The following is a 24,452-nucleotide window of genomic DNA, read 5'->3' as shown; positions in this document are numbered from 1 at the left end:
AAAGATGAGGGTCTTTCAAGGTGCATGACCAGGAGCCAGTCAGAGAGGCCAGGCCCAAGCGTGAGGTCCGACAAACAGCTAAGCAGAAGTGGAGCCTAATTAATAAATTATACCCCAGGTCCCTCTCCAGCTTCTTGCTAAGAATGTGGTCACCTAGAGACGCTGCAGGGCATATGCTGGGCTTGGGGACTGGAGCTGGCAAAGCCGGAACAGGATGATGTCCTGGAAAGAGACCTTGGTTTTCTGGCACTTCACAGTTGGCTGCTTCTATATCCACGTTCTTCTGTGAATCCCCATCCTCCGTTCCCAGGATGCGTCCCTCCCTCACCCACCCACTGCACTGAGCCTCTCAACCCTTTCTGTTCTCTAGCTGCCTTGCCTTCAGCCTCTTCACACAAGATGCCACCTGCCCTCCTGTGCTAACTTCAGGCTAGCCCCGTGACCCATCTTGGCCCTTCTGTAGGTTTCTGTCTTTGTCCCCCTTAGACAGCAAGGGCAAGGCCCACACACCACTGCCTGGAGCCCCTAGTGGGCCGAGGGAGAAGACAAAGGGCCAGGAGCAGCTGCCACATCTCTGCCCAGGACAGCTGCATACCAACCATCTCCTCTCCCAGGGCAAGACTGGGTGGCACAGAGGGCATATGCCCCTGCACCCTGCCTGAACTAGCTTTGGGGGAATGCGTGGTTGGGGTGTGCACTGATGATCCAGTAGAAATGTGAGGAGATGGGAAATAGCCCGCTTTGACACTCCCCCACCCTAACCCCTTCCAGTCCCCAAGTCTCATGCAGACGGTACAGGAGGCTGGGGGATACCATCATGTGTGTGGCAGCAGTTGCCATTGCTGGGCCTGGGCACCTGCCTGACATTTGCTTGTCACCAGCTGGGCAGGCTTTGTCTCCAGGCAGAGGCCGCTGACTGAATGCTGGATGAAAGATCCTTTCCTTCTCCATTTCTGGATGGAAGGGGGAGGGGAAAGAAAGAAGAAAATGATTAAAAAGAACAATGTATGAGCTGGGGTGAGCTCTGTGGTACAGTGCTTACCCAACATGCCCGAGGCCGCACTCTACCCAGCACAGGGCTGAAAAGTAGTTTGTACCTTCATTTCATGAGCGTGCACACAAAACTGTATACATCCACAACACACAGTGCTCATTTGTTTAGTGTGTGTGTGTGTGTGTGTGTGTGTGTGTGTGTGCATGTGCCTTCAGGTAGGCCAGAGGTTGATGGCAGTGTCTTCCTGTATCGCTCTATCTTATTTGTTGATACGGGGTCTCTCACTGAACACGGAGCTCATCAATTCAGAAAGACTGGCTGGCTAGCAAGCTGCAGGGATCCTGCTATGTCCTGCTCCCCAGTGCTGAGATCCCAGGCTGAGCCTGGTCTCTTATGTGGGTGCTGGGGAATCCAAACCGAGGTCCTTGTGATTATACAGCAAGCACTTTAACAGCAGTGAGGTCATCTCTCCAGCCCTTATCCTTCTTCATGGAAAACAGACCGAGTCCCTCTCTGGGTGATCAGTTCTGCAGTATAGGACAAAGTTACTGTATAGATCAAAGGGCGCAACATTCCCATGAGCTATGTCCAAACGGGAAGTGTGTTTTATTTGACCTGCACAGCACTACTTTAAAACCCATCTTGGCTGTCACATAAAACACCTACATCTCCAGCTTTTCTTTGGACATTAGGCTCAAACTCTATCAGATGGCTGGGCGGAGGCTCCCCCTGCTCTCTGCTTTAGGCAAGGCTCTCATCCTCCAGCTACTGGACTTGACTTTTCTCCCCTATCATCTTTTCTACCAATTCCCTGCAGGCACCACGTTAATGACCCATAGCTTAGGTGAATCTCTTCTTTATGGGAACAAGACTTTCTTCTTCCTGCACCCCTACATGCCTGTGCTGTCCTGTAATCATGGAACCTACAACCTCAAGTGGGAAGTGGCCACCACCTCTACAGTCATGCAGTGGGGTGGGAGTGGGAGACTGGAGTCCCCCTATGGCAGAGTCACAAAGGGGATCCTAGAATGTTCTTATCCCCAGCTTGACAGGCTAAGGGGGAAGAACTGTTTCTGTAGAACATTTCAGAAAGGCTCAGATGGAGGATGGTGTGATATATGGGATATGGAGAAGAGATGTAAGGCAGAGGCTGGGTCTGCAGAAGACTGACTAGCAGCAGATGTCAACGCTCTGTTTCTTGCCTACTTTCCTTCCCTGTATCCATATCCCTTTTCTTATCTTCCTAAGAGGCACAACCATGAGACTGGAGCCTGAAGGTGCTCTGGGGGAGATTATGTTCTTACTGTGCAGCCAAGGGACAGAGATGAGCTGCACTCAACTGTGGAGACGGTATTATTTGAAATTTGACTTCGTATCCACAGGCACACCTGCATCTCCAGTTTCTATCTGGATACCGGACTGCTCTTACAGGCTCTCACATTTGACTCCAAAAACCTCCAACAACGTCAAGCTGGAAATACTATAGCTTCCTCTCTCGCAGGAGAAGGAGAGGGGCTTCCCCTGGCCCGTGTGACTCAGGCTTAGCACTGCCTTGGCATATGCAGTCCTCACTAATGCACTAACTGCCCCTTTTACTTCCCTCATCAGGTTGCTTGAGAGCCAAACCAGGCTCTCCCTTCCCTTCTAATACACAATCTGTGTGTTCCTTGGCACAGAGAGGCAATGAGCAAATGAAGAACCCACCAGTGGAATCCTTACTTCTACCAGAGCTTCTAGGCTGTCTTTCTCAGCAGCTCTCCCAGCCACTCAGCTCTGAGGTTGTGCAGACATCACACATGCTCTGGGACTCTCCTACTCCCAGCCTCAGCATCTGTATCGTCTGGCAGTGCAGCATCCATTATTGTGTGAATGAGACACCTGAGGAATGGCTGGACTAGGACCTGCTGGCTCCACTGTACCCTGTCTACCTCTCAGGAACCTCATAGACACATGAAGCCCAACTGGCCTGGGTTGGCATCAAGGCCAATTAGAGACCAGGAAGGAAAGCCCAGAATCCAGAATGGACTGATAGCTGTGGGTGGGGCTGCTCTTCTGTCCTCCATGGTGGTGAGAGGCCTAGAGCGCTCAGGGATTGACGGATGACTAGCCGGGCTTGTAGAGACATAATGCATGTAGCCTGTGAACACATGGACCCTGGGGAATCAGGTTGGCATGGTTGGCAGCAAGGGTCTCTATGGTTCACGGGGTGCTTTGATAAAGAAGTATTTGAACGGGGCTGCCTGGGAAGATGCCAGGAAGCCCTGACTTCAACATAGAGGTGTTCGTGGGTTCAAATTTTTCTCTCAGGAAGGGGTTGAGTCTCCAGATAAAGGGCAGACTGCACCAGCCCCACTTCAAGCTACATCTCCTAGGCTGAAAGCTAGCAGAAGTAACCAGTATGCCCAGCAAGCAGGCTATATACTGTGCGCTTCCCTGCCACCTGCCCCTCCCCCACTCATACACAAAGGCTGGAAGGAGAGAACCTGGCTGTTTTTCCAGAACAGAATAACAAACTGCCACTCATCCCTAAAGAAAAAAATTGACCCAGGCAAACAGCAGAGGCGTGGGTGGAAGCCCTGCAGGCCCAGGCGGAGAGCCAGGTCCCCTTTGCAGGCCTGTAAGCAGGCTGTGTTACCAGCAGGGTGGAGAAGGGCTGCAGCAGCCTGGGCCTTGAATCCCATGCTCTGGGGAACAAAGAACCCCTTTAACCAGGAAGAATGCAGCAGCAAAGAGAGGGGCTGTCTCCAGCAATCTAGTATATAGTGCTCTGTCACAGGCTGCTGCGTGCCATGGGCAAGTGACATTTCTTGGAGCATTCGTTTTTCCTTCCACAAGTGACCCTGAACTGTTTCCTAGGACATATATCTGAGGCTAGTCATGTGAGCTTGCAAATCATTGTCTCTGGACCCTAGATTGCTAGTGAGCCAGCAGCCAAGAAATCCTTCCTAAGTCTGGCTTAAGTCTGTGGGCTCAGGAGTCACACTGAGCTACTGCTACTCTTCCTGGCTGTGGGAGCTGGTAGCCTGCGCCATGGGGGCCTTGGTTCACTCACGGCACAAGAGGGCTAGTTGAGAACCATTTTACTAGGTGGCTGGAGGAGCTGGCTAAACAATGATTGTGGATGTGAACCGTCCTGCACAGTCTGGGCATCAGAGCTTAGCTTCTATTTGAGCTTTATAGTTGTCATCAAAGGCCTGACAAGCAGCATTAGCAAGACAAATTGTTCCTGCCCCCAGACTGGCAGGACTAATGTTAAACAAACACTTAGCTGTAGTGTCTGCTCATGAACGAAATGATATGCTGGGCCTAGATGATACCAGAGGCTCCTTAGATTCTCATTCCGGAGGCTTATCTGTGAGCACTTGCCCCAAGCTGGGACCCCTCTGTCAGTGCGTAACTGCTTAGTGTCCCTTGGGGCTGTTGGTGGAGGCTTACCTGCTTGCCTTCTTTAGGGTTACATGCTTGCAGTATTACTGGGGATCCAGGGGAAGACATTAAGGTAGAAGTGGCAGCCAGACATTTCCCCTGCTGCTGGATAAGGTGATCACTAAATAACCATGCCTGCAAGACAGAGAGAGGACAGCTCTGGGTGGACAGATATAGGCAGACGGGCGATTAGGCAAAGAGACCTAGGACTGTTTTCAAACATCTTACAAATTCATTGTATGGTTTCCATCTTGCTTTGTGTTAGAAAATGTTCAAAGTCAAATATTAAGATGAGGAAACTCAGCTGGAACTGACTAGAGGGGAGTTAAGGAGGCCCCAAGGGATGCTGGAGAGAGGGAAGAAGGAAGCAATACAGGACCTGACTGGGGCCATGATGGGGTCTCCAGAACCTGCTCTAGAGCTGATGCGGGTGTGGCACTCATACATCAGCTTTGTACGCAGATCCTGGGGACCCGCAGACCATCACATCCAAACAATCTTTCAGCAAAGACTGAGGGCAGCATTTCTCCCCTCAGAAGAAGTGAGGGGCCCAGAGCTGGAAAGGAACAGGCATGTGGCAGGAGCAGAACGTGGGGAACCCTGGGGAGGAGATGTATGGACAGTGTAAAGAGGACAAAAATGAGCAGAGAGAAGCCCTAGCCCTACTCCTGGTGAATGGTCTCAAATTTCACCCTGTCCTTAGCCCTAAGCAGCTTACCTGGGCTGGTGGCGGGCTCTTAGCAGACCCTCTGCATATCCCCATTCCAAGCAGGAGGTCACCATCTGTGTTCTGGCCTTGGGATTCTAGGCAGTTGATTCCTTGCTTAATGAAACCAGGGAGCACTTCCTTCACCGGGACACTGAGGAGAAAGGTGGTGGGGGTCAGGCTAAAGGTGGTGTCAGGCTGCTTCTCTCTCCTCTTATGTGCCCACCTCTTCCTTCAGAGGGTAGCCACAGCCACTGAGGTGAGGTCTCTGAGACTGGCAGTCTGGGGAGGTGGTGGGGGTGGGGTGGGGAAAGCAGGGTTGTAAGAGGCAGGAACAGCCTCAGTCCCAGTAGGTTCTTATGGGAGACCTGAGACACAGGGGACCCTGAAGAGACACTCAGGCCTAACCCATGGACTCCTCAGCCTAGAAGTGGACACCTGGGAGTTTAACGGTGGCTTCAAGACCTGATCTCAAAATGAGAGCGAAGGGATGATTTTGGAGCGGCTAACTGAAAATGTACAACCATGCAGAGGGGTTCAGTCTCACTGTGATTAAAGAAGGCATGTTAGAGAGCAATCATTATGTTTCCCATATGTGTGTATGTGTGTGTGACACAGAGAGAGAGTTTTAAACAATGCCCAATGTTGGCAATACCTGTGAGACTTAAGACTTAATCCAGCAGTGAGATCATGAACTAGCTCTACTTTGGGAAAGAGCAGTGCAGAATTAAGTACCAGAGCCCTTAAAGTTTGCATGGCTTTGACCAAAGAATGCTAGTTTAAGGAATTTAATTAAAGTACACTGGCTGTGTTAAAAGATATTCATATCAGAATGACTGAGATTGAAAGCATTGGAAATTTCTGCTTACCCAGCAGCTAGCACGGGCTAGACTAGCAGCTTGCATGGGCTAGATACATGATCAGGATAGAAATTCTGCACCCATCACAAATGATTTGTGACGGAAAACTGGCAAACAGCCTGCTGCTGAGGGAGGCTTCAAGCTATCATGTTATTAAAACATCTCATGTGCCTGGAGAATGCTTAAACACATGCACACACACAGTGATAACCTCAGGGTAGCAAACCTAGGGAGGCTACCACCTCCAGCTGACACAGGCTTGTATGCCTGGTTTTGGGAGGCCTGTGAATTAGTCATCCATCACAAACTATCAGGGAGCCGGGGTGCTAAACACCTAACCCTGGGCCTGGTGCTCTCTGCCTCCTCCGTTTAATGAGAGCCTGGACCCTGGGAGGAGACATGTTCGCCATTCTCCTTGTGGACAGCCTTGCAGGATCTCGGCCAAAGCAGGTCTTTCCCAGGCTGCTCAAGAGACCATGAGACACCAGTACTGATTTGCTCTCAGGGACCCTCAGACACCCAGGTGGTAGCACTCCCCTCACAACAAGACTTATTATAGAAGTCCAGAGCAGAGGTGGCAACTGTAGGTCCTGGGTGAATGTGGCCATTAGTCACATTCCAGCCGATCCACACAGAGGCGTTACTGCTGCTTTTAGTTAGTTGGCAATTTAAAAATAAGGGGGCTGGCAAGATGGTTCAGTAGGTTTACTTCCTGCTAAGCCTGACAACTTGAGTTCCATCCCGGGGACCCATGTGGTAGAAGGAAAACTGACTTCTATGACTTGTCCACACGAGCATCCAAGTCCCGCCAACATTAAATAAATACATTAATTAAAACCCTTTAAAAAGGTCTAAGGTAGCTCCATTGATAAAGTGTCTGCCACACAAGCAACAAAGGCCTGAGTTCAGATCCCAGCACCCATGTAGAACCAAGTATGGTCACTTGTATGTGTAATCCTAGTGCAAAAAGTGGGCAGAGACAGGTAGCTTCTCACAGTGCTAGCTAGCCAGTCTAATGAATTAGTGAACTCCAAGTTCAGTGAAAGACCCTGTCTCAGGAGCTATAACAATGGAAAATATCCAGCTCTTCTTCTATCCATATGAGCATCCACTTCTGAATGTGCACACACACACACACACACACACACACACACACACACACACACACTTAAAACCTTTAAGGTCATAGGGTAAAACATGAGTCCAGCATCTCTTGGAAAAAATGGGGAGATTAGGCCCTCTGAGCCAGGGATCCAGGAACACGCACCCTCACCCTCTGTCCTGAGGGGCAGCTGCATTCCCCACCAGTCAGCCCATTGCTTGACTTGCTTGCTTTGCCTTTCTCACTACTAGGAAAAGCTTCACAGTCCCGCTCTGCATGAACACAAGCTGCCTCCTGGGACCTTTGAGAATTGTGGTCGGGGGATGCTTCAAACGGGGTTATTTTGACTTGTCCCTCGATTCTTCTTGCCAGCTTATCAGCTGCCAGAGGTGAGGGAACACTGGCCCTGAGGGGCTCTGCCCAGGGATGCTTTTGGAAGGAACTCATGTTGGGAAGCAATGTCAAGAGCAGAGGCAGCTCTGATGTGTCCCTGTGACAGCAGTTCTAGATGGCCCAGATGGCAATCCCCATCATGATCCTGAGTTGCCTGGCAGAGCAAACCAAGCTGTTCTGTTTATGAGGGTCCTGTGTCTGCCCCAGCTTCCCCCTAGTGACTCTCCTCTAAGCAGGGCTACCATTAGACCTCACAGTGCCTTCACAGAAATAGAGATGTCCATTCCTCAAGTTGCCTTACTCCACCAACTAGAAGGTTGTTATAGCATGCTATTTTGGTTAGAATGTTTCCTGCCATCTGCTTGAAGTTATTGTAAATGAGTCTACAACAGCCACTATGTGACTAGCACCCTATAATGCAGTCTGCATTGCTGTTTGGGACAGTCCTAATAAAAGTGATGAATTAGCAGGCCAGATGAAGCTAGGCCTGGACTCAGAGCAGTGCTGTGGCAGGATTGCAGGCCAGCCTACTGAAATGGAAGCTCTCCTCAGACTTTGTGGTGACCACCTGAGTCATGTGGGCAATCTACGGATCCTCCATGTAGAGGGACACTGACATGAATCTGACCTACCCCTGGTCCTTCCCCCTTTGACCTGGAGCTGAGCCAGCTAGATAGAAAGAAGCCACAGAACCAACATCAGGAGCCGCATTCTCCTGATTTATGAGGCACTTAATACGATGCCCAATCTTGGGATAAATTCAGGTTTGGGTTAGAGCACTTCTTGTCCGGAGTGGAGGTCTGGGGTGTGGAGAGGAAGGACCTAGTTCCATCTCCCCAGAATCCCTCACCACAAGGCTCCTCAGCTCTTCTAACTGGCCCAGTGTCCAAAATGCCATCCAAATATAGGAACCGTGACAGTGGGTAAGACACTGCTACTCTCAATTCCTTGGTGCTCAGATGTGCCACATGCACAAGTATGGGTTCCTCGACCTTCAGGAAGAGGCACACTTACTGCATTCTCATGAATCAATGTTCTGCATTTCTCAATTAGGGGCCAGAGGGACTGAAGCTACTTGGCTGCTAACTTGCTACCAAGGAGGCTGGTGTAGCTTGGATTGTTGCTCAGGAATTTCTTAGAAATTCCCAGCAGTCAGGTTGGGCTTTTCAGGCAGGCTGTATTTGGAACTTTGAGTTATATTATCTGGGTTCAGCATCTAGCTCTTTTCCAGGACTTGGCTGCAACCTAACAGTGGGAACTTTCCAGGCACTGGATATGTCCTCAGAGAACAGAGATTCCCCCTCCTTGCAGAACTTGTAGGCAGTGAGGGTGGAGTATCCCAGAAAGCCAGGACAGCATCCTTGAGAAAGAAACAACAGGGGAAGAAGTGGCTCCCTGGCTGTCTGTTGTACAGGAAGGTGGCTAACTCCACACACTCCCAAGTTTTACTAGAGTTTATTCACTCAAAAATGTTCATTTTAAAAGGTGTTTACTCAGTGTCTATTTTTTCTATAGGCACTATTATAGGGACCAGAGGAGAGTCATGGACAAAAGGGGTAATGGCTTCTTGACTTCTGTCTCAGGGAGCTTCTAGGCAGGTATAGGAGGTGACATCAAATTAGCCAGTGTGTGTGTGTGTGTGTGTGTGTGTGTGTGTGTGTGTGTGTGTGTGATGCTGATGTGGGCTTCAGAGGAATGCCAGGGAAGAATACCACTGTCAATTTAGTGTTTAGACAAAGTGTCCCTGAGGAGGGGACAAATGAGTCAAAATCTAAAGAAGATGAGGAAATGAGCCATGTGACCAAGACACCAGAAAGGACTTAGAATCAGGAAGAAGGGACCTTGGTGGCCCTACCCCCTGTCACAGTCATGGTTCTGTTTTTTCTCCCTCAGTCCCTTTTGGAGCACGTAGCCCACACAGCCACAGGCCTGTTTGCATTTTTGCTTCCTTTTCAACAGAGCAAACATTTCCCGTGCATTTTTGGTCTCTGTGATTACATACTAATGGATGCATAATATTTGTTTAAATGGATGTATCCACTGGGCCAGCCTAAGCAGTAGGTAGCTGCATCTCATTTTCCCACAGCAGGGTCTGCGGTCAACAGCACTGTGCTCTGATGTCTTTATCTCCTTGGGATGAGTTTCCAGCAGAGAGAGAACAGGGTCAAAGGTGATGAAAGCAGCGTGGCCTCAGTTGCATAACACTCTGTTGCTTTCCTTTAGAGACAATATCCATTTCTAGAGGGGAAGGCAGTCTGTAAAAATGCAGCCACATCACGCCCGACTGATAATTCTTGGTAATGGCTCCACTCAAAGGGAAGATGAACCCTGGCAGCTGGAGGATACAGACTCAGGGTATGGCAGGTCACTGGTCTCCACCCTGAAAGGGGCTGCACTCACGTGAGCTCGGGATAGACATTCTCCAGGTACCAGCGGAAGGACTTACAGTCCATCTTCTTCCTCTGCTCGATCCGTGTGGCCACGCTGGAGGGAAAGACAGAGCGTATTGGAAAAGGCCATGATGTGGGGAAGGCAGACCCAGGGGGACCACAGAGGGAGACCAGTCCCTCTTTCCACACATCTGGGATGATCTACACTAACATTTGATCTGAACACGTCTCCTCTATCTCCTCTGTCTTCTCGGTTTCTCCCTGAGCTCACAGGACCACACTTCACCCTTAGCCTCTTACTCCTCCAGCCCCTGTTAGCAATGTACACACTGCCCTCATCTTTTACAGAGGACAGAGGGTTTCATCAGCTTCCGGTTTAGGAGCCAGGGTCTAATTAGAAGAACAAGCTGTGACCATCTTTCAGGAGTCTGGCAGGTCACAATCTGATGTGCTGTTGGGATGTGAGCTTGAATCTCACCCTCCTTGGCTGCTATCTGAGAACCTCTGTAGCCTATCTGAGTAAACTAGGCCTCAGCTGCTCACCTTGGGTTTTTGTGAAGATCAAAAGGGGATATGGAGACATGGAGGGCTTAGATGATAGTGGGGCCTCAGGAAATATCAAGCACTTAGTAGCTCGTCTTTTTCTTTTTAAAGACAGAAATAAATAGATGGGGGTGGGTGAGTCATTTAAAACTGATCACTAGCAATGCTTTCAAACTTCTCTGATGTACAAAGTTAACAAGGAGATCAACACACCTTCCATCCTACAGACACACAGGTGAGTGCACATCTATACACACATACCCAATAGAATAAACCTCGTAAAACAATCCTCTGCACAAATAGCAATCAACCCTGCTTTTCTAGTCCGCTTTGCACAAAATTCACCTATCATTTCCATCTCATCTTCTTCTTTTAATGCTGATTCACTAAATCGATTTCATAATCCATCTGCATTTTCAAAATGCTTAACTAGACAATGGTCCTTACAGGCCACGGTTGGGAAGTGGAGCTGACAGATCACAGGCTTGGATGCCTGTGGAGGCAAACCTGCATTGCCTGCTGCCAACAATCCTGTCGTAGATACTACCTCAGATGCTGCTCTTCCTGAGGGCAGCTTTGAATGGGCTACGCTTTCAACTTTCATGGGGAAGCTTCTCTTCTTACCTGTCTCTACAAATTATGCAGGACCAGGGTCTGCACCCTCCCTCCCAGAGCCCGGAGGAGCCAGAAGAGCCAGGACTCAGTTACTAGGGAGACCAAGAGGCTGTCCAGTGTGTGTCTACTTCAGACTTGCCTGGCTGTGCAAACATGGTTGGGGGCAGGGGGGAAGACAGACAGGGGAGTCAGAGGGACCCACCTGCCAAAGGCCTTCCCGATGGCGGAGGGCCGGGCCTCATAATAGTATTGTTTGTATTCATCCATCCATACCTCTGCTGTTCTCTTTGTATTCCTGAGAGCAGAGAAAGGGTGAAATGAAGTCGTCAGATGGGGGATGGTCGAGGTGGGTCAGTGTGAGTTTTTACAACTTTCAAATGTGGTGCTGGGGGCTTAACCCACAGCCCCATGTCTGCCAGGCAGGCACTCTGCCACTGAGCTCAAACCACAGCCCTCTTACTGTTAACGAAATTTGGTCTCACTATGCTACCTGGGCTGGTCTTGAGCTCACTCTGTAGACCTCTAAGTCCTTGAAACGTCAATCCTCCTGCCTTAGCCTTTGAAATAGCTGGGATTGCAGGCCTGTATATCAGGCCCGGCTGTTTGTCGATTAACAATAAGAAAAAGATGAGCTCCATCCATGCACTAGAGAGCAACAGGAACGCCAGCTTTACAGGCAAAACAATACAGGCTCGGGGTAAAATGAATTGGTATGGTCTGTCCGGAGGGTGATCTGTCAGGACCCGTGACAGGCTCTCCACTCAAAGGAATCTGTTCTATTGAAAGACCTGTTATGTGGACAAAAGGGACGCATGCAAGAATAGCTGCCTAACAAAACACTGGCAGCAAAATAAATGCCCTTCAGTAGGACAATATTTCTATGCAGCGGAGAGTGAGGCAGCCTTGGAAAAAAGGCCAGGGCTAGTGATGCTGATGAGGGCAGACAGCTGTGATAAGGTGCCGGAGAGCCACGTCCCTGGAAGAACACATGGTGACGACCTGCCAAGACAAACATATGGGTCTCTATACACGCTACACACGAGAGTGTATCTGAAGCCTAACATGGTAGACCAGCAACCTACTAAGAGCGGATGGTTCTATTTCATGGCTTTAATGCAATAGCTGCTTCTGAAAAGACGAGTGGGCAAATGGGAGAGAGAAAGGATGAAGATGGCTCTCCCTTTCTTCTTGAATACTACAAAGAGTTATTATCATAAATATGTAAGTATCATCTGCATATAAAAAGTGGTATTGGTTCTGCCTGTGTGCTTGTAGTAACTCTATATGGCTTTTACTATAAAAACGGGATGTAAGGGGGGCTAGATAGATAGCTTGTTGCTGTTATAGAGGATTTGGGTTCAGTTTCCAGCACCCATATAACTATTTGTAACTCCAATTCTAAGAGATCTTGGCACCTTCATCTGGCCTCTTCAAGCATAAGGAGTGGTCCACGGCATCTACCCCTAAATAAATCTTGTTTGTTTTCTTAAATAGGGTGGGAGAAGTGAAACAAAACTTCAGATCATTCATTTAGTTAGATGTGGAAAGCACTGGTCCAAACTACACAAACCAGCACGGCTAGGTAAAGGGAAAGACGGGACCTTAGCGGGACAGCTTTCTCTGCCCCCAACTCCTCCATCAGGACCATGGGTCATAGGATGGTCTTCCAGGACACTGTTCATTCTCCTGTGACACCTAATGTTCTCTATGGCTGGGAATATGCATGGTTGGATACCAGGCCAAGTCAATGTGGGGGCATTGGCAACCATGACCAACAACTGAAGTTTAAGGAATAAGGACAATATATTGAATTCTTGGCCATTTGTCTGAGACTTGTGGAGAAAAGAAGACAAGAGAGACCTAGGGGCAATGTTCCAAGTTCATCATCCTCTACCCTGAGAAATACCCAAAATGTCAGACCTGGGGCAGCAAATGGAGTAACTGAGCCTGAGATTCAGGTTTGCAACCCAAAGGCACAAGCATCACGAGTAATTAGCTGGGGGTGTCTAGAGTGAGGGGAATCCTGTTTCTCCAGTGTGTTCCCCATCGAGGCCTACCTGATATAGGTGAGGGCATTGCCCTCGGGAAAGTTGTAGGGATGCCGCTTCCTGAAGACATGGCCCACTCGGCTGCAGGGCACAATCTCCAAGCTGCCACCACACATCCATACCCTGAAGGAGAGTTCTGCAGGAGATGACAGTGTCAGAAAAGGAGGAATCCCTCCAGGCAATGGTGGGAAGAAGGGAAAGGGATAGATTTCTTTCTCTTTGTCTCTTTGAAAGTACATGCTGGGGTGTGAGCTCTTGTGCTAGATAAAATGGGGTGTTTCCTTACGTAAGCTCACACATGCACACATACATAAATGTGCATATACATCACATACACACACACACACACACACACACACACACGTGCTTGAGTCCGCACGTGCACGTACACACACCCTATGCATGAGCCCCAAGAGAACAGTGGAGAAAGCTTTGAAGGAACAGAAACACAGAACGCAGCACAGGCAGGAGTCATGCCCCAAATGACAGCATCTTTTCCAGTCCGTGTGTACAGGCTTTAGCCAGACACAAATTAGGAAGATCATGCTTCTTGCAGTAAGTTGGAGATTCGAAGGAGGAAGACTGACATTAACCTTTGGCCACATGCATATTCGTGAACATGTGTGGGAGCACGCACACTCACACACACACACACTCACCCCTACACCTATATACCACCGTTAAGTATGTTAGCAAGGTCACCTCATCTCACTCAGCCCATACGGTCTTGCTTTGTCTGCTCTGGTACTTGCTATGCAGCCTATAGTACAGGCTGGCTTTAAAGTCTCAGCAATCCTCCTGCTTCAGCATGAGTGCTTGAATTACCTTGTGTGTCACTTTTTCTTGTTTTATTTGAGATGGGAAGTCTATGTTGCTCAAGCTGGTCTTGAACTCCTAAATTCAAGTAATCCTCCTGCCTCACCCTCCCAAGTACTGAAGAGTACATGTCATTGGTTCTGGGTTTGTTTGTTCTGTTCTGTTCTGTTCTGTTTTAAGCCTCTCCAAGATCACTGAACTACTAAGTTGTAATATTGTGATACAAAGTTCATACTTAGCAAGACACACATCAGTTTTTTCTCTCTCTGACTTGTCTTGTATATGTTTGTGTAGTATGTACATGTTTGCATCCTTCTTGGCATGGTGGTATATAGAAGTGTGTATGAATGTGTGTTTGTGCATGTGTGTGTGTGTGTGAACATGTGCATGGGGCCAGAGGTTAATGTCAGGAGTCTTTCCCCATTTGCTTTCCAACTTACTCACTGAGGCAGGGTTCTCGCTGAAACAGCTACTCCAGCTAGCCAGCTGGTTCCGGGGATCTCATCCGTATGTGTCAAAGACTGAAATTACATCTTGGCCACCACATGGCATTTATGTGGAATTTGATGATTTGAACTCTGGTCTCCACAGATGCGTGGCGAGAACTTTGAGCACTCCTTAGCCCGAGCCACACTTGAGTGAAATTCTTCAGTTCATTTGGCAAACGCTAACTGAGCATCCTATGCGTTGTGCACTGTCCTAGATTCTCGTGTGTATGGAGGTGGTTCATAAAAGTGGGAAACCAAAACTACAACTAAACAAGATTATGTGAAGAACATGTAGTATATGGGAGAGCAATAAATGCAAGGGAGAAAATGCAGGGGCCGAGAGGGACAGTGGAGTTGGGGGCGTGGGGCTAAATTTTTATTTAGGAGTACTAAAGAGGTCTTCTTTTATTATTATTTTATTTTGGATGTGGATGTGGATAGGTGTTTTGTCTGCATGTATGTCTGTATGTCAGATGCATGCCTGATGCCGGAAGGGGCTAGAAGATAGTGTTAGGTCCCCTGGAGCTGGAGTTACAGACAGTTGTGAATTGCCATGTAGGTGCTGTGAATCAAACCCAGGTCCTCTGGAAGAGCAGTCAGTGCTCTTAACCACCGAGCCACCTCTCCAGGCCCCGACTTGAAATTTTTTTCAACTGAAAAGGGGACACTAGAACAGAGAGCTGAAACTGGCGAAGATCTGATACTGGTTATGAAACTCTCAGGGGAAGAATTTTCCAGAGGGTTTGTGACAGCCTGTGAGCTCTGGGAAACCAAGGCCTGTTGAGTGAGGCAGGGCCTGGGAAATGGACAGGAGAGCGGAGAGCTTGCATGGGCCTAGGAACTGGCAATAGAGCTCTGGTTGTCTGTGAAGGATGTGAGAGTCCTTGCAGAATCTGAGCAGAGGAAGAAACTCTAAGGTGACCTTCAAGGCTTGGGCATCTGCCAGCTTCATTCCTAGTGGCCTCTGAGCTCCTGTTTGTGGATGTCTCAGGGGACACAGGAGCATGGCTCAGTTTGGGTGGCTCCTGTCTTTCAACAAAGGAAAAAAATAAATAAAAAGCTCAAAGCCATCAGAGACAGGAGTCTCCTTGCTCAAAATTGGCCCAGCATCTGACCCTCTGGGGGCCACACAGCCAGCCTAGACATTTCTTTGAATTTCTTCTGAGGAACAGAAGCCTGGCTAGAACCTCTCTCAGCTCTGCCTTTCAAGTTCCCCCAGTCTGGGAGCCCTTGCCTCAGGCAGAGTTTGAAGTGAGCTATTTGATCATTCACTGGTTTCTCTGTCAGTTCCCAGGCTGTTGAGAGAGAGAGAGAGAGAGAGAGAGAGAGAGAGAGAGAGATGTCTGCCTGCTTTTTCCAGCCTGCTGAGCCTGCCTCCACTTCACAGTAAAATAAAAGCTGCCTTTAGGCTGAGACCAGGATACAAAGCAGGTCACTGGGACTCCAAGTAAAAGAAACAGATGATGATGCGAGGGTCACAGTGCCCAGCTCCCAGCATTTACTCCTATAAACGCTGCCTATACAAAGCGATGGATGGGGACAAAGATCCTGTTCCCGTTTCCACCTGGTTAGTTAGTCCCTCTGTGTACCCGTTTTCTGGTGCAGCAGGAGAGGACAAGGCTCACAACTTAATATCTCACACAGGCCTTGAGAATACCTCATCACCCCTCAGGGGACCTGCTGTGAATGACTGTCACACGTGGCACTTTCTGACCCAACTCAGGAAGGCTACACCATTACCTGTGCCCTTGTGTGACCTGGGTGGGAGACCACCAGCCCTACGCACGACTCCTAAAACCTGGTCAGGTGGCAAAGGAGACTGTGAGAGGAGCTTTGCGAGAAGGACCAGACAATTTCCCTTTTTCCCAAGGACCCTGGTTTCTCTGGGAGCCTCCTGTTTAGACTGACTGAGCCCTATGGCTTCCTTCTGTTGGCATCCAGGTGCAGCCAGCAGGAGGCAGCAGCAGCTAGAGATTGAGGGTCAACACCGCCCACCACCATGAAAACACAGTGCCTGCCAAGGGGTGCTTGCTTCCCCCTCTTCAGACCTGCAAATGGCTGGCGACATCTCCCTATGGCCACAGCGCCACCCAGGTTTGTGTTGGCTAGTCTTCATATCTGGTCCACATTGTATATGAATCCTTAATGAACACCCAGGCAGGGAGCTGCATTTCCATTGTGTGTGTGTGTGTGTGTGTGTGTGTGTGTGTGTGTGTGTGTGTCTTGATATACATACAGTCCCATGCCTATTTTACTGGAGCCCCAGGAAGCAGGGTTTTTTCCTTGCTTTGCTGATTTTGTTGTTGTTGTTGTTGTTTGTTTTGTTTTGTTTTTCCCCCAAGGGAATAAACTGAGGTTACTCAAGTTGACAGCTTCTCCCGGTGACCCAGATCAGATATGCTGGATCTGGGCTCCAACCACACATGGCGGCACTCTGGGAAAGCACACTTCCTCTCTTGTTCTGTTCCATCTCCCTCTTGCTGTTCCAGGCAGCCCAGGAGATCCCATCCTCACGGTTCTGATTGTCTCTCACACAGTGATAACAGCCATAGCATCAGTCACTACTCAGAACAAGCTCTGGAGGGAACCAGGTCCCAAAGAAGCCTAATTGGCCCCAGACAGACTGAAGAAGCTGAGCCAGATTTTGCATCCAGACCTCTGACTCCATATTATACATGATCATCATCATGTGCTGTTGAATACCCTACCACTTCTGGAAGAGAAACGGCCTCATATTTAAGCTGTGTTCAGTTATCATTGGTCTCGCCATTTGGCCACAAGCTCCCCTGGACACCTAAACTACTTTCAGATAGCTGAACAGATCACTCTCTGTGTTTTTTTTTTTTTTTTTTTTTTAACCAGGAAAATGGAAACAATTACTTCAGAGGGTCCTTACGATGATTAAAGGACTTAAAACAAGAGCTTGAAGTAGAGAATGCTCCATCTGAGCTTCAGTATTGCTCTTGTGTTTTTACTTTTATTAATTTATTCACTCACCAAAATTCTCTCCTCCCCAAATGTCCATCTGGGCATCGTACTTTCCCAAGTGGTTAAACCAGGACTTGTCAATCACAAAGATTCCTCCAGCTATAACAGGTGTCCTGGGGGATACAGAGAATGAAAATGCAACCATGAAATGTGGAAACCAGGAGCCTCTTTTCTGGCTCCAAGTCCCTTCTTGGAGGCAGGAGGCCTGGCCAGCTCTCAGGGACCTCCCAACTACTTCCATGGTCTCAGTCCTCTCTGATCTTACAGGCAGGTCTGAGGGCTCACACAAAGTCATCACCTAGACTGGACACCCTTGGGAACCCTAGTGATGATACGCCCTCCAGAGAGCCTCCCAGGCCCCTGACGCAGGAAGGAGGGCTCCCCCCAGAGGACCCAGCAAGCTGACCTGATGGGTTTAGTGGGGTCTGTCCGGGTCATCTTCTGCTCCAGTGGGATCTGCTCCCATTTGAAATGCAGACTCCAGTCGAACCCTACAGGCAAAGCAGAGTGAAGAGGGGGCTCAGGAAGAGCCCCAAAGGGTTTTGGACTTTCTTCTCTACCCTTTAGTCTCTTCTCATCAGAATGGGGTGGCAGAAGCCATGGTTCCCTTCCTCTCAGCAGAAGCACGTGCCTACCTCCCATGCTGCCAGCCTACTGAGAAGATAAATGCTACAAAGTATATTTTGCAAAGTGCTAAAAAGCAGAAAAATAAGATGAGGTATCCATATTATAGCAAGGCCTGTCAGCAAGGCTCACCCAGGTTGCTTTCTGAGCGGGGATCTGAAGGAAGAATGCGGTCCATATGGACATCTAGAAAAGGGAATTCCAGACACAGGCAGCAACAAGTGGGTGCTGGGTTGATTGTGAGAATGACTTCTATAGGCTTCTATATTTGAATACTTGGTCCCCAGATGAAACTGTTCTGGAAGGATTAGGAGCTGTGGCCTTGTTGGAGGAAGTGAGGCCTTGTTGGAGGAAGTGTGCCCTTAGGGGCCGACTTTGAGGTTTTAAAAGCCCATGCCAGGCCCGGTTCCCTCTGCCTTTTGTTTTTGGATCATCTGTAAGCTCTTGGCTACTGATCCTGCACCATGTGTGCCTGCCTGCTGCCACACTTCCCACTGTGATGGTTATGGACTCATCCTCCGAAACCATGAGCCCTGAATAAATGCTTCCTTTTATAAGTTGCCTTGGTCATGGTGTTTAGTCACAGCAATAGAAAAGGAACTAAGACAAAGTACAACGGCCCTGAGGTGACTTCTCAGAGGAGAAATGGCTAGCCTCCCTTAGGATCTTACCAAGCTTCAAGGTCTAACTCCTGGTTGTGTCCACTCAGTGAGTAACAAAGCCCTAGAGAAGACCCATCCCCCATTCCCACTAACTCCTAGTAACAAACTCTCTATATACAACAGAACTTTCTATATGACAGATATGTTTTATATCTATATGGTTCAGTGGGGTCACCAAAACTTTGTGTGGCTGCCAAAACCTAATATGGGTTAAGCACTTGAGATGTAGCCAGAAGAACTAAGGAATTTAATTGTAAATCTTATTTAATATTAATTAATTTAAAGAACCACATGTGACTACTGTCACCTGAATTAGGCAGCTCAATGCCAGGATCCACAGTTGTTAAAAAGGACAATAAAAGCAAGCCACCAACCAACTCAAGCCACATATACCATCTAAAGCAGCCCAGAAGAGGTTTGGGCAGTGGTTCTCCACCTTCCTGATGCTGTGACTTTTAATACAGTTCCTCATGTTGTGGTGACCCCTCCCCACCATAAAATTATTTTGTTGCTATTTCTTAACTATAATTTTGTAATTGCTACAAATTACAATATAAACATCTGATATGCCCACCACAGGTTGAGAAGCCAGGGCTAGAGCAATTGCTCAGCAGTTCTGAGCATTTGTGGCTCTTCAGAGGAGCCAGGTTCCATTTCCAGTATGTACGTGGTGGTTCATGGCCATCTGTAACTCCAGTTTCAGGGGATCAGATGCCCTCTTTTGACCTCTGTGGAGGTCATATACATATGTGGTATATATACATGCATATAAAATATAAATTAATTAATAAATATTTTTTTAAAAGCCCAAGAGTTACATGAAAACAACATGAGGTTAATTTGAATAAAACAGTCTTAATACAGTGTCTTAGTCAGGGTTTCTATTCCTGCACATAATATCATGACCAAGAAGCAAGTCAGGGAGGAAAGGGTTTATTCAGTTTACTCTTTCTACATTGCTGTTCAACACCAAAGGAAGTCAGGGCTGGAACTCAAGCAGGTCAGGAAGCAGGAGCTGATGCAGAGGCCATGGAGGGATGTCACTTACTGGCTTGCTTCCCCTGGCTTGCTCAGCCTGCTTTCTTATAGAACCCAGGTCTACCAGCCCAGGGATGGCACCACCCACAATGGGCTGGGCCCTCCCTCCTTAATCACTAGTGGGAAAATGTCTTACAGCTGGATCTCATGGAGGCATTTTCTCAACTGAGGCTCCTTTCTCTGTGATTAACTCCAGCTTGTGTCAAGTTGACACAAAAACCAGCCAGTACATACAGTCTATCCAAAACATTGCTGCACACAATCAATACAAAACACCAAATGAGATGGTTTATATTTGTCCACACTAGAATCCTAACCACTGCTGTGAGTTTTATATACTTAACAGTCCATAGCAAATCTAACTAGATGCTTTTCAAGGCTCAGTAGCAAATGTGGTGAATGGCTGCCTCTGGGGTGTGTTAAGAATTCAGCAGAGGCCACAGGCTTCTGTCCTGTCCAGACAGCTTCTCTCCAGAAGACTTCCCCTAGGCCTTTGGCCAAACTCCCTGGACCAGCAGCACTGGGGAGAAGTGTGCCCATGATGAGGGGAAGGAATGATTGACCAGCTGGCCCCACCTCTGACTGTGTGTGGAGCACTTACAACCCCAGTCTCTCCTTCTCTCTCCTCATCTTTTCCTAGGATGGATTGGCAGAATAAGACTCAGGAGGGCTTTCCCCTGCTTTTGCCTGCCTCTCTTCAAGCCTAGAGGCCCTTCCTGAGGAGCAGGACCCACCTCCTCGAAGATCTGCAGATGCTGCAAGGTAGGCAAAGTTGTCCAGGCTGATGACATCGATGATGGGGCTCACCACACGGGTGTGGTCCTAGAAGAGGGGGATTGAAAAGTGTGAGGTCAGGGGCTTCTACACAAAGAGGCCAAGCTGCCTGCTCTGCAGAGGAACCTCTGGAACATGGGGTGCCACAGTCTCCCCGGGCTCCTGGAAGACCCTGGGCTGCACTAGATCACCACACATATCTATCTCCAGACACAGCATGACTCTTGACTCTTTCCTCTCGTGCCATTTTGAGCCCTCCTGGGATCTCTCCTGCTCTGTGATTTCCTCTCTGACTGCTGCAGGATGCCTTCCTGTCACCATCATGGTCTAGACTATCCTGGGACAGCGACTCAGTCACTGCATAGGCTGGCTCTCCTGCTGCAGCTCTGAGGTGTTCTGTTCTCTGCTATTGCCTTTCTACCTTCTGAAGTTGAGTCTCCTCAGGTAGGGCCCCCTAGGGTTCTGCTCTAAAACCAGCCACCTCCCAGAACACAAATCCCATTTCAAAACACCGGTGTATAATACAAATGTTCCTGATTTCCTGAGTGGGGGTAACTCATGTACAGCCCAGGAAATCCTAACCACAGTTGATAAGCCCTTTTAACACTCCATCGAGGAGCATAGACTAGAGCCTCTTTCCCCCGACCCCATTCTGCTTCCAATTCTACTGCTCCAAGCCAGATGTGATGGCACACACTTGTTTATTCTAGCAATCGGAAGTCTGAGGTAGAAGGATGGTGTGTTCAAGGTCAGCCTGGGCTACACAGCAAGACAATGACAAAGCCACCCTAAAATTTTGTTTACATCTATTTTCCCTACCTACCTACCTATTTATTTACATGTATGCATGAGCCTGTCACAACATGCATGGATGCTGCCCTCAGTTCTCCTCATCTACCATGTGGGTCCCAGGATTCAAACTCAAGCCCTCGGGCTCAGTGACACGCACCTTGACTCCCTGGCTCCCAAGCCCCTCTTGGCACAACTGAAAACCCCTTCTTTCACTCATGGCTTGGATATTCAAAGCCTGGACAATGGCTGACAAGGGAAGGGACTGTACCTTTTCTGTGCTACCTAGGAAACCAGCCTCTCCCTGTTCACAGACTCTTTTGTTGAGATAGAATTCATATGCTACAAAATTGAAAATTTGTATTTAAAAATGCAATTCGGAGAACATCTGTATTCACACAGTAGACTAACCATCACCATCTAATTTTAGAACACTTTATCACCCTCCCCTTCAATTAAAAAAAAAAAAAAAAAACCTAAACTACTTTCTATTTCTATGGATTTTCTAACTTTATGGGATCATATAATGTAGACCTTCTTGACTAGCTTTCATCTCACAGGTTTTCAAAGACGATATACATTGTAACTAATATCAGTACTTTGTTTTCCTGGCTGGATACTATTCTATTATATGGATATACCACAGCCTCTTGGCTACTTTAACAATGACCCTCAACACATGTATAGGTCTTATTTTTATTTCCCCAGGGTCTAAATCTGGCAGGCAAACTGCTTGGTCGCAGGCAAACTTCTATTTCAACTTCTGGGAACTTGCTAGACTGTCCTCCAAAGTCTCTGCTTAGTTTGCCGCTACCAGCAGCAATGTGGGAGGACTCTCATGTGCGTGCACCCTGACAACACTTGTTATTGTCTTTTAGATTTTGGCCATCCTTGTAGGTATGAGATACAATCACATTTTCCAAATGACAAACCCATGAGCCACTTTTATTTGTGTGTGTGGCCATTTGTAAATCTTCTTTAAACAAATGCTCATTCAAATACCTTGCCTGTTTTTTAAAATTGGGCTTTTTTTCTTCTCTTTCTTTGTTCCCCTTCCTGTTCTTCCTCTCTCCCTCCTTTCCCATCTTCTTCCCTTCTTCTTTTCACAATGCAATCCAGGCTGGTCTGGACTCAGGCATTATCCTCCTACCGATGTTGGGATTATAGGCAGACACACCACACCCAGGCATACCTGCCCTCTTAGGGTTCAGTTGTAAGGACATTTTCCTTTTCTGTCAGCCCACCCTGATCAACAGCACACACATGATAGGAGCCTCCTGCTCCTCCTCTTCTTTCTTGGAGAATTCCAGTCTTTCTACTTCCATTGGGCTTTCCTGCCTAACTACAAATTCCCCCAGCCTAGGATCCTGTGCACCCATCACAATGTGAACTTCTTGGCTCAACAGATTCCCGTGCAATGTGATTCTCAGCCTCCAGCAGGGGCAAACATGACAATCTCACTCATGATTCAGGAGACACAGCTGAGTGGGTGATGTCTGTTAGGGGAAGCAGACCCTGAGGCCCCTGCAATGCCAGCCTAGCTCTGCAGATAGTGAAGGCTGCAAGCACCGAGAGCATCTCCTGAAGGGGGTCCAGCTTCCACAGACAGGCGACTCACCTCCATCACCCGCTGCAGCATCGGCTGCAGCCACTCCACATTCACCTCGCAGTGACTATCCAGGAAAGTGAGAACTGTGGCTCCTGCCACATCTGCCCCACGAACCCGGGACCGGATCAGTCCTACAAAGGGAAAGGAAGGGGCTGAGCCGTCACCCTTTCAGTGTCCCCCAAGGTCCCAGGGTCCTCACTGTCTCAGGGGTTGCGATCCCTGAGGTGCTGTGGCTAGCCTCCTCTTTGTGCCTCTGTTTCTTTCCTTCCTGCTTGTCTCCCTCACCTTCATGGTCACCCAAGGTCACTCACTCAATGCTCTAGATGCAGATGGCTTGTCTAGCTGAGGGAGTGACAGACCAGATGACAAAACCTCTCCCTTTGAGAATCTTCATGGTTCTCTCCAGCTGCACAGCCAGATGTGCCTGGGAGGGAATCGTCTTGACTGATCAGGGCTTGGGTTTGTATGCCAGCCATTCGGTCACCTTGAATGTGTTGTTTAATCTGAACCTCACTCGGTTTCCTTCCTTTTCCCTCCTTCCCTCCTTTCCTTTCTTTCTTCTCACCCTTCTTCCTCTCTTTTTTTTTCTGTAGTTCTGGGGATCAAACACAGGGTCTTGTACATGCTTGATAAACATTCTTCCATTGATCTATATCCTCATTCCTGAGCATCAGTGTCTTATCTATAAGATTAGAAGCCTCTAACCCAGCCTGTCACATCGAACAGTAGAGCAAGGAGAGATATCAGAGGACCCACATACATTAGGTTCTTCTGTCCCTACCTTCATTTCCTAGTGGTTTCACTAACTGCTCACTAACTGACTTTGTCATTGGCCATTCTGCTAAGGGCTGATGGCAGGGACCTATCAGGATAGCAGAGGTCTAGCTGGTTCTGCACAGGCCAGAGCAACTACTCACGTCCTATGAGCTGTGGGAAGGGAAGGGCCCCTGTGCTGAGACCTCTGGATATAGGTCACTTTCTAGAGACACTTTCCTGGCCACACCCCTGCTCATCAATCTGCCTCTATCTAACCAGCCATTGGTCCAAAAGACCTAAGTCTTACCTCTTAAAAAAATAGAGAGCCAATATTATACATTTTCATTTACTGTTGCCAAAGCCCTAAAACGTATTCCCAAGCCTGCTAGCCTCTACTGTATAGTGGCTGGAGAGACATGTCTCTTCTGTGACAGTCTGAAGATTTACTTGCTGATATCCTTATGGCTTAAATGGCCTTTCTTATATAATACCTATTACATATTCCTCTGACTCTAAAACCTTCATGGCTCTCTGATCTCTGCCTTATCAAGTCTAAGAATGTTCTGTCTTTCAAGGTCTGCTTTCATCCCAAGCTACCTAGTCTACCACCTATGCTGGCCAGGCCTGGATTCTTACAGGAAGAACACAGAGAGAGGGCCCGAAAGACTAGCCTTTGAGTGTGTCTCCCTGGCTGGAATCCTGGCTCCTCCATTCACTACCTTTGGAAAATTACAGAACCTCTTGATACCTTTCTTCTCTGTGGGCAGCAATGGCTGTCATACCTAAGGATAAGAATGTCAGTAGAGCCAATGTCTGCCACAGCCCTCTAGG

At 48.3% G+C, this 24,452-nt stretch overlaps 1 protein-coding gene across 1 annotated transcript in view; it reads right to left on the bottom strand.

Annotated features, from left to right (window-relative positions):
• Positions 1-362: 362 nt before the first annotated feature.
• The window catches only part of GALNT16 (polypeptide N-acetylgalactosaminyltransferase 16), a 77,411-nt gene continuing 53,321 nt past the window's right edge, over positions 363-24,452 (bottom strand). The window contains exons 6-15 of the mRNA XM_080924921.1: positions 22,875-22,996; positions 20,428-20,515; positions 17,776-17,860; positions 17,379-17,482; positions 13,087-13,213; positions 11,232-11,324; positions 9,882-9,965; positions 5,139-5,280; positions 4,430-4,555; positions 363-953 (exon numbers count right to left, since the gene is read on the bottom strand). Of these exons, the coding sequence (XP_080781047.1) occupies positions 816-953; positions 4,430-4,555; positions 5,139-5,280; positions 9,882-9,965; positions 11,232-11,324; positions 13,087-13,213; positions 17,379-17,482; positions 17,776-17,860; positions 20,428-20,515; positions 22,875-22,996 (1,109 nt within the window). The 3' untranslated portion in view covers positions 363-815. The remainder of the gene's footprint in view (positions 954-4,429; positions 4,556-5,138; positions 5,281-9,881; positions 9,966-11,231; positions 11,325-13,086; positions 13,214-17,378; positions 17,483-17,775; positions 17,861-20,427; positions 20,516-22,874; positions 22,997-24,452) is intronic.

This window comes from Micromys minutus (genome assembly GCF_963924665.1).
Source record: "Micromys minutus genome assembly, chromosome: 1".
NCBI classification, from domain to species: domain Eukaryota; kingdom Metazoa; phylum Chordata; class Mammalia; order Rodentia; family Muridae; genus Micromys; species Micromys minutus.
Note: the sequence above shows the minus strand (reverse complement) of the source record. Positions and strands in the feature narration are given on the sequence as shown.